Source organism: Misgurnus anguillicaudatus, chromosome 9 (assembly GCF_027580225.2).
Source record: "Misgurnus anguillicaudatus chromosome 9, ASM2758022v2, whole genome shotgun sequence".
NCBI lineage: Eukaryota > Metazoa > Chordata > Actinopteri > Cypriniformes > Cobitidae > Misgurnus > Misgurnus anguillicaudatus.
This window is the reverse complement of record NC_073345.2, coordinates 5,534,789-5,545,427: the sequence shown is the minus strand read 5'-3', so window position 1 is coordinate 5,545,427 and position 10,639 is coordinate 5,534,789. Positions and strand designations below refer to the sequence as shown.

The following is a 10,639-nucleotide window of genomic DNA, read 5'->3' as shown; positions in this document are numbered from 1 at the left end:
TTGTCCCATTGCCTTTAGGCTTAGACCAGGTTGGTCAATGGTGTAGTCCATTGTAGTTGCAAAATAGAACCACGCCAACAATGTGCCTGAACACACCTTGTTTTCAGAATGGGCGCAAATGCATTTGCTATTTAAAAACGTGATGAGGATTGTGAAAATGATAACTACGCCGTGCTGAAATCAACCTGACCTCACAGAAAGTCGTGTTATTATATATACTATATATATATAGTAACACAAAATTTGATTAATTTATTTGTGTCCATGGCACGAAATTTAGCTTATTTTCGTGCCTTGAGCACAATTGTCTTTTTCGTGAATTTCTATAAATAGTTTCTCATGTCCGTGGCATGACTTTCTTTTTCGTGTCACTCAGCACGAATTTCTATAAATAGTTTTTTGTGTTCGTGTCACAACTTTTTTTTTCGTGACATTTTATGTATTGTTTCTCTTTTTTCTATTTTTAAATCATTGTCGCTTGGGGTTAAATTTGGGGTTTGGGTTAGGATGTACTTTTATGTATTGGTTTCTACATGTTTGTCTTCCAGTTTTAAAACTATTCTAATGGGGTTTGGGTAAGGATGTCTAAAAATGTAACAGAAAGTGATTCTAACCCCAACCGCAAGCGACAATTGTAAGAAAATAGGAAAAACAATGAGAAAACAATACAGTAAATCAGACGAAAACGAAAGTCATGCCACAGACACGAGAAAGTATTTATAGAACTTCGTGCAAGTGTCACGAAAAAAACATTCGTGCTCAAGGCACGAAAAAAAGCGAAATTTCGTGCCATGTCACGAGTCTATAATACAATTTTGCGTGACTATAATACGATTTTCCGTGAGGTCAGTGCAAAAAAACACCAGGGTTTAGAATAACCCGGAGTTAACTATTTCCAGTGTGAAAAGCCCTTCTGAGTTACAGTACTGTGCAAAAGTCTTAGGCCACCATACTAGATTACTCGTTTTTACAATGGTGATCATATAATTATTTCTCAGTCTCTTTATTAGAATACAACCAGAAAATACAGTAAATGTGTATGTAGTAATAAAACAATATAAAAGTATAAGCTGAAGTGTCAAGTATTTAGGGTAAACTCCCCTTCCACTTGAGCAAATTAAATCCTAATTTCTAATTCTAATCGAATGACTTCAGGACTTCAGTCTCCTCAAAAAAGCTCAAGATGTGTTTCGTGCCAAGAGAGTTCACACTAAATACTGACTGATGCCTGAAGAAGACATTTAGTTCTGAATTTTTTTTTATTTGTGTACATATTTCCTGTATTTCTGTTTGTATCTTAAAATGGACAGTAAAACTTTGCTAAAACAACAAGGCTGGTAATGTTGGCCTTTTGAAGTTTGCACAGTACTGTATATTAAATAATATTCTGGCTCTTTTCAGCTTTATAAGGGGATTGGATAGAGCCGCATTTTAAAAGCTCCAGAAAGACCATCCATAAACAGGAAACTAATCTATAAAATAATTAAATGTCTTTCGAAGTGACGTTATGGGTTTTTGTAGTGTTAAATCAGCCTATAACCTCAACATGCGTACGCCTGTTAAAAAAGTTTGAAATTGAAAAGTTTCCTAAAACCCATCAATTAACCTCGGATGGCAAATGTGGGTTAATTTTCATTTTGGGGTGAACTTTAACAAATTGAATATGTTATTACAAGTCGGGGGCTTAAATAATTGTGTAATTTTTCTTATAAAATTGCATTTTCATTTAATAACGAGCTACATCAGATTAACTCATTAAATATCAACCCTATGGTTAGAGCATATTGGATAAGCACTTTAACAATATATAATAATATCATTCAAACAACAAGGATTGTACCTAAGAGGCACAGCTTTAAAAAGTTTAGCGTAAAAAAGAAAGGAAAAAGCTTAGTTTGTATTATTTTTTTAAACACGAGAAGTGTGTCAGTGTTATGGGACTGGGTCAGGATTGACACCGTTTGTGGATAAAGAGCTTTGGGAAGAGGTACACAGTGTCAGGTAATGAAACAATACCTCACAAAAACATACAAAGATTTCACCCTCTCTGTAGAGACACATTCAAAAGCCTCACAACCTGCTATAATCCCTTTGGCTAGAGTTGCTGACACTGGCTAACCCTTTACAATTTGGCTTCTCTCTCTGTGGTGTTGGACATCAGCTGTATCTTACCAACCAGTCCATGAACTGTAACAATATTCAGTTGCTGATTCTCAAAATAGAAACCAAAAACTGCCAGTAACTCAATCAGGTTAGTAAGTCTGTAAGTTCCATTTTGATATATAAATTATGTATTGTTTTTTTTACTTTTATTAAAAGAAATACCAAAGTACTAGGCTGTAAAGCATTGTGCTTATTTATTTCAAACCAATTGAAAGCTGAAACTATATTTGAACACCTAGTGACCCTGTGAGATCAATGAAAAGATGATTGAAGCTGATGGAGAACTGTCAGCAATGGTTCAGGAACTCTGGGACAATGACGTCAATCGACTGAGACCTGGGATTGATTATCGTATTTCTCTGCAGGTAATTCTGAAATCTTAATGATTATGAAATATTATTCGACATCTGTTGCTCATTGTGCTCATAAAGTGAAGTGAATTTGCAGTTTTTATGTTTGTAAACATGAGGTCAGAGCCCACATGTGAGACACAGAAATTGAGCTGTATTGTTCTTCAATGCTCTTATGGGAAAGCTGTTCACTGTAGCACTTTAAATCAAAATTTGTGTTCCACTATTAGCCTACTAATGATTTCGTTAGATGTAATAATATATTACTATATTATTAGTCATTAAATATGACTTCCTACTTCCTGCTTGTGTATAATGTATCAGTAAATGTCATCATGTAAATATACAGATATACAGCAAAATGTCAGTATGTAAATAGCAGGTAATCAGTTAATAGTATGTAATTTCTATCGTAAAGGTTTAAGAAGGTTCTGGATTTGTTTTATGTCACAGGGCAAAGCGGGTGATCTGAAGGACTTCGGTGACGACAATGATGCAGCTGGCTTGCCTTTGTTTACATTTGTTGATGAAAACATTTTCAAAAAGGAGACTTTCTTAGGTGGGAAATTCCAGACAAACTAGAAAACTAAGTAGATGTATTAGATTATACCATTTTAAAACATTCCCTGTAATAAATAGATCTAGTATGCACTGATGTGAAATTGACACTAGTACAGGGACTTTATTGTGTCATTTAAGCCTTCATCTCACTCCTGGACAATTATGAAAGTAATACTGGTGAACCAGAGATTGTCACACCAGAAGAAGAACTAGAGAATCACAAGTTTCTGGATTCAGTTATAAAGACCCCAACAATGAAGGTAACATCTGTTTTTTTCTCTGCTGTGTCTTTCAGGCAATTCTTTATTTAGGCAACAGTAATTTTACGTGTATGTAGATTAATGAAACAATAATCACCATATTTGCATATAACACATTTGCATAATACAGTTGAGCTCATACCCCTTGCAGAATCCGCAAAATATTATTATTTAAGAAAAAATGGTAAAACTTTACAATGAGGTTCATTAGTAAACATTAGTTAACTACATTAGTTAACATGAACTAATAATAAACTGCACTTATACAGCATTTATTAATCTTTGTGAATGTTAATTTCAACAATTACTAATACTTTATTAAAATCTTGTTAACGTTAGTTAATGCAGAGTGAACTAACATGAACAAACAATTAAAAAGCTTTATATCTATTAACTAACATTTAACAAAGATGAATAAATACTGTAACAAATGTATTGCTCATGGTATGTTCATGTTAGTTAATACATTAACTAATGTTAACTAATGAGCCTTATTGAAAAGTATTACCGAAAATAATAATTGTTAATTGTTACTTGTTTTTAATTTAACAATGCCCTAAACAAGCTATTTCACAAAACAGGTGTTCACAACAACACAGAATAATAAGTGCATTTACAAAAATAACCCAGTTCCAAAGTTTACCTACCCATTACGACAAATAATGTATGATGTTATTACCTGGTTAATCAACAACCTGGTTGATTTTTTGTGATGTTAAGATTCATCTTTTCACAACAAGGGCAATTGAGAGACTCATACACAACTATTACAAAAGATACAAAATTCACTAATGCTCAAGCCACTGATGGCTCTTAATGTAAACTAATGGTATGTGAAATTGCTTGCACAGGACAGTACTAAATTAAAGACAAACTACAATTTGCATGATCACTTTTTTGTGCAAAATTCTAAGCTTTTGCTGATTTTGAAAGGGATATACACTCACCTAAAGGATTATTAGGAACACCATACTAATACTGTGTTGGACCCCCTTTCGCCTTCAGAACTGTCTTAATTCTACGTGCCATTGATTCAACAAGGTGCTGAAAGCATTCTTTAGAAATGTTGGCCCATATTGATAGGATAGCATCTTGCAGTTGATGGAAATTTGTGGGATGCACATCCAGAGCACGAAAGCTCCCGTTCCACCACATCCCAAAAGATGCTCTATTGGGTTGAGATCTGGTGACTGTGGGGGCCATTTTAGTGCAGTGAACTCATTGTCATGTTCAAGAAACCAATTTGAAATGATTCAAGCTTTGTGACATGGTGCATTATCCTGCTGGAAGTAGCCATCAGAAGATGTGTACATGGTGGTCATAAAGGGATGGACACGGTCAGAAACAATGCTCAGGTAGGCCGTGGCATTTAAACCATGCCCAATTGGCACTAAGGGGCCTAAATGAGGCAAGAAAACATCCCCCACACCATTACACCACCACCACCAGCCTGCACAGTGGTAACAAGGCATGATGGATCCATGTTCTCATTCTGTTTACGCCAAATTCTGACTCTACCATCTGAATGTCTCAACAAAATCGAGACTCATCAGACCAGGCAACATTTTTCCAGTCTTCAATTTTGGTGAGCTCGTGCAAATTGTAGCCTCTTTATCCTATTTGTTAATGGAGTTGAGTGGTACCTGGTGGGGTCTTCTGCTGTTGTAGCCCATCCACCTCAAGGTTGTGCGTGGTGTGGCTTCACAAATGCTTTGCTGCATACCTCGGTTGTAACGAGTGGTTATTTCAGTCAAAGTTGCTCTTCTATCAGCTTGAATCAGTCGGCTCATTCTCCTCTGACCTCTAGCATCAACAAGGCATACTGGATGTTTTTCCCTTTTCACATCATTCTTTGTAAACCCTAGAAATGTTTGTGTGTGAAAATCCCAGTAACTGAGCAGATTGTGAAATAGGGCTTATTCGCAAACACCGGAAGTCGCTAGCCGCGGCCATCTTGTTGACATGACATCTGTCCTGCCCCTAGCCGCACGTAGATTTGAGTTGAGGGGAGCAGTAGCCTAATGGCTTAATCTCGTCTGTATTAAGAGAAGATGAGCTTGATTATTGTGGAACAATATCAAATAGACCCAATAGCCTTAAGTAAAGATCCGTCCTTATTGTCAGCAGTAACTTATCCGGATATTTATAACTATATCGTTCATACAGTATCCGCATTCATCATACAAGCACTAAAGGGCCGTTCACATTATAACGATAACTATAACGATTACTATATCATCGTCCACATCACCAAACAATACCTTTATGCTAATTCGCTCACGGCACTCGCGCAAATCACTTGCCTTTAATATTGCTTGTGATAAAAACTTTTGCAGATGTCCTCAACACGCTGCGTTTCACGTAACTCTAAACAGTGAATCTAATAGTTGTGTAATCTCTTACCTTTTGGCATAACAGTTAGTTAATATATAATAGATTAAAAAGCATTACGTAGTCAATTTTCACAGCAACTGCATGTAATCTTATGTTATAGACCTCAGCAATGAGCTTCACTGTCATTTTAAGTGCTCGTGCACTTGAAGTTCAAATAGATTTGAATGCTATCAATGGTTTATCCTTCATCAGGTGGGAAAAATCAATCATAAAGTGATCCCAATGATGTCGTTCATTGTATCTGTATCGTTATAGTTTTGGTGTGAGCTCCGCTATTCTGTTTAATATAAAACGATTTTCAAAACTATGTGAACGCCCTTAATTCCCTATCAATGCCAGACCTATTATTATGTTCATATAGTTATTAATACTAATTTAATAACTGTCTCAATTTATGGCAGCTTATTTGAAAGAGCAGTTTCAGCCACTGCTTACAGCTAACCATACTGTATGTGATCAAATTATGGGGACAGACTTGGCTGTGAGCATATATCCCTAACGTTACCTGTGGTAAAATGATGGGGACAGACTTTGCTGTTGGGAGTCTCTCATTCGCTGGTTCAACTCCTCTGTCTCCTTTCATGTTTTCTGACAGTCGGTATCGCATAAAAACTAATTCCGGGGTTCTTTTTGCTGTTGTTAGAACATCCGTGTATTACACCACACACCATCGCCCGGTTTTAAAAAAAATTACACCGATAATACCATGCATAATACCCACGCTGCCTCGCTTGTCAATTGACAGACTGACAGTTTTATGTCAACAATATGGCCGCCGCGAACATTGATGACGTAGATCGAATAAGCCCTATACTCAGACCGGCCCGTCTGGCACCAACAACCATGCCACACTCAAAATTGCTTAAATCACCTTTCTTTCCCATTCTGACATTCAGATTGGAGTTCAGGAGATTGTCTTGACCAGGACCACACCCCTATATGCATTGAAGCAACTGCCATGTGATTGGTTGAGATAATTGCATTAATGAGAAATTGAACAAGTGTTCCTAATAATCCTTTAGGTTAGTGTATGACCTTAACTGTATGTACAAAATTGTTTATCAGTGCTGTATATAATTGTGAAAATGCATACTTTCTATTGCAATGCCAGATTGCCCATAGATATCTAGTGGAGAAGCATCTTTCTCCAGAGAACACTACAGACTTTAAACAACAGCTGTATCGCATCTGGTTTGAGCTGTATGCTAGGAAAGGATCCAGTAAGTAAGTACTAAGACTTCAAAACAGCTTGCAGAAGACTATCACAAACCTTTTGTGTAAATTTTGAGTAAAATGATTTGCACATGCAGATTTTCTAAAAAAAGTTGTTTTTCTCTCACACAAGACCTGACTCATCTGGTTTCGAGCATGTCTTCGTAGGAGAGACCAGAGGCGGTCATACTGTTATTGGCTTCCATAACTGGATTCAGTTGTACTTGCAAGAGAAACTTGGACACATTGACTACAAAGGATATAGTGTGAAGGCAAACTCCCCCCAGGTAAGCTTCTAATAACAAGACAAATGATCTGTAACAGATACAGTTATAGTTGTTATTTTACTAATAAATCATAAATGTTAAGTGGTTAATTTAACAAACATAGAGATCTGTTTCTGGACAGATGCTGACCCTACAGTTTTTTTTTAATTATTAGAAGGAGCTCTTTATAAATCAGTAGAGAAGAAAGACGTCATGACTCATGACAGATCACCCATTAGGCCATAGCACAGTGTAACTGTCTACCTGTCTCTCTCTCTTTCTTTTCACAACCTATTTTTATATTTCACCTGCAATCTGATTGCCAGCCGGATGACAGCAAGCACATTTTGGCGCTCCAGTTTAGCTGGAGGGACGGAATTAAACCCAAAGGGAGCATTTTTATTGGTGTGAGCCCTGAATTTGAGTTCGCCTTGTACACTCTGTGTTTCCTCACATCCCCGAATGAGCGCGTGAAAGTCTCCTTCAACATCTATGAGGTGGAGATTGTCTGTCATCACTACAATCAGAAGCACATAGGCACCACCTATCCTGTCCTTCTGAGATACCTCAACGTATAACCAGAAATAAAGTTCTTTGTGGTAAATTAATTCATAGCTATGGATTATAAGAATTGTTTTTATATTTTTACCTCAAAAACAATAAACCAAATAAGACCAAGAAATCCATTTCCTCTGCTGTAGTGTCTGATATGTGTTTTATACTGCATAAATAAATCTTGACTAGATGAATTAAATATAGTGGGATAACTTTTTGTTCAGCTACGCTTAAATGATCATGATTGCATGATGCAGTCGAGTAATCATATTATGGAGCTGATGTATTCTCTGGAGAGGCTGATTTAGATTCATTAAACCAACTAAAATTTCAAGTTTCTGTGTTTAAAATGATGTGATTTCTGTTTTGTAGGTTCTATAGTCAATGTGTAGTTCTGTCTCTGTGGCCCCGCCCTATTTGCGTTGAGACCTTGAAATCATGTATGTTGGTGAGAAACTGTAAAACTTACTTCTCTTCCAAGGGTCACGAATCTAAAATAAGTGTTCGGAGTGTCATGTGTGTTGCATCATGCGAACCATGTGCATCACATGTTTTGTCAAAATAAGTGCCTAATGCACACCCGTCAAAACCATTTATGATACAAAAGACGCTCATGTTCACAAAATACTGGCAAGACACTCACTTAAAGGAAACCACCAGAGTTTTTCAATATTTTACTATGTTCTGACCTTAACTTAGACTAATTAATACATACCTATCTTTTTTAATGTGTGCACTTAATCTTTGTACAGCGCGTCGTGAATGTGTTAGCATTTAGCCTAGCCCCATTCATTTCTTAGGATCCAAACAGGGATGAATTTAGAAGCCACCAAACACTTCCATGTTTTCCCTATTTAAAGACTGTTACATGAGTAGTTACACGAGTAAGTATGGTGGCACAAAATAAACAACGTGATCTCATGAGAATACGTGTGAATTTTTACATTTCAGTGTGGTTGTACCCTACGTACATTTACTTAAAGGACAAGTTCGGTATTTTACACTTAAAGTCCTGTTTTCAGATTTTTTATGATGAAATAGAACGGTTTTGACTGAAATTTCAACATATGTGGCTGCCCCGAGAATTTTAGGGTGTTCGTGTTTCACCTCCCACCTCTACAATGGGTTTAATGGTGCACTGTAACAATCCTTCCTAAAATGCATTAAACTTTCATTTCCAAAGACGTGAAACTCAGCGAGTGGTCAGGGGTGTTCGCTGGTATGCTCACACAAAAATCGCTGCAAAATACGCATAAACTACACATCTTGAAAAGAGGCGTACGTATGTTTTTTTCCTCCTTTTCTCCGAATCACACGTACAGTCATTTCAGAAATTATCTTAGATGAAAAATCCTCGTAACAATTTGCACTAACTTTTTTTAAGTAAAATTTACTGCTTTTTTATAAGTAAAACTTACCTACTAAAATCAAATAAAATGTACTTAAAATTGCATGATAAAACATATGTTAAATAATTAATTAAATGTTACTTAATTATTTTATTTAGAAGTTAGATTTATTTTAATCGTTTAGGTAAACTCTATTAGTTTTTTTTTTAAATTGAAGCATTGCTGTCCTAATAATATTAAATAAATCGTATTTTCTGTTTGTTATTTTCTTTAACATATTCCTATGGACCTAGTTATTTTTAGTGTTATAAATGGCATTATAACACAAAATTCATGACTGACAACAAGTCAGTCATTGAATAAACTTGATTCGGAACAGAAAAGCACACAAACTGTGTTTCTGACATGCATTATCAGCACTGTGGAGAAAATTACAATACAATGTTCTGAACAGGGTTCATGTAAAGGAACAATGATCACCTGAACGGTGACTTCACAAAATTATTATTTACAACAAAACATCATTAATAATATAAGAGCTTAAACCTTTATGACATTTTGCTAACAAATATTTAAGTAGTTAAAGTTCTTATCAGTTCTTATTCTGTGATGAAGCTTAAAAATAAAAATATTCAGGCGCAAAGAATTGTGGGTATTCCTTACAACATGTGCAAATAAATGTAAGTAAATTTTACTTAGATTTTTTTAGTTTAATGGATTTAATATTTTTAAGTAAAATGAACTAAGATTTTTTACTTGAATCTGCTAAAGTTTTTGATTAAAATTTACTTAATTATTTTAGGACTATGTGCAGTGACTATAAAACAGTTAAATAATACAAGAAAATATCTAATAAGACTTACTATCCCCGCACAGTTAATTTTTTACATGAATTAATTGTGTATTTATCATCATTTTACTTAGGAAAATCTAGTCCTCAATAAATGTTAATATTATTATGTAGAAATGATGAGAGTTAATCTAATAAATATTACTACACCAAAAAGTTAGTTTTTTTCAGTGTACGTCGCACTTTTATAAATGAGGCCCCTGGTCTGTCAATCATCATTATGGGCGTATAGACCCTTTTACTGTTTGTACACAATGATGACGTGACAACGTATGCGCGCGCAGTTTGGCAAAGGAAGTATGGCAAGAATTAGCAGTGAAGCAACACAGACAGAAAAACGTATTTTAAAAAGTTGACTCATTAAGATCTGAATGCGCAGGCGAACTATTGAATTGGTTGTAATGGAAACTATAATGGTCTCTGTGGGTCTCTACTATTTCAACTTACTATTATTTATCTCGACAAGAGATGAGTTGTTATAACTTATATAATTATCAATAGTCAAGATAAATAATAGTAAGTTGACTGAGTTGATTCAACTAAAAGATTAAGGCAGCAAAGATTTTTTTTACAGCGTCGGTTTCTCTCTTGTTTCGGATTATTTCACTTGCACATGACTGTTTGCCTACCTCATCATTACAGTTACAGTAGTATAAAGTGAAATAATTTACAATAGTTT

The 10,639-nt window shown here is 35.4% G+C and overlaps 1 protein-coding gene across 1 annotated transcript; it reads left to right on the top strand.

Moving 5' to 3' along the window:
- Window positions 1-576: 576 nt before the first annotated feature.
- On the top strand, window positions 577-7,960 carry endou2 (endonuclease, polyU-specific 2). Its single transcript, XM_055180475.2, has 7 exons — window positions 577-2,251; window positions 2,403-2,528; window positions 2,967-3,072; window positions 3,213-3,334; window positions 6,840-6,952; window positions 7,074-7,227; window positions 7,533-7,960. Exons 2-7 carry the CDS (start codon window positions 2,427-2,429, stop codon window positions 7,782-7,784), a joined length of 849 nt encoding a protein of 282 aa, XP_055036450.1. The 5' UTR covers window positions 577-2,251; window positions 2,403-2,426; the 3' UTR covers window positions 7,785-7,960.
- The last annotated feature ends 2,679 nt before the right edge of the window (window positions 7,961-10,639 follow it).

What these genes read in the sequence shown, in the direction of transcription:
- endou2 (XM_055180475.2), top strand. Translation starts at nt 2,427, where the DNA reads ATGATTGAAGCTGATGGAGAACTGTCAGCAATGGTTCAGGAACTCTGG. An exon ending in ATTATCGTATTTCTCTGCAG is followed by an intron (nt 2,529 to 2,966) that starts GTAATTCTGAAA and finishes TTTATGTCACAG; the next exon opens with GGCAAAGCGGGTGATCTGAA. An exon ending in TGAAGGCAAACTCCCCCCAG is followed by an intron (nt 7,228 to 7,532) that starts GTAAGCTTCTAA and finishes TCTGATTGCCAG; the next exon opens with CCGGATGACAGCAAGCACAT.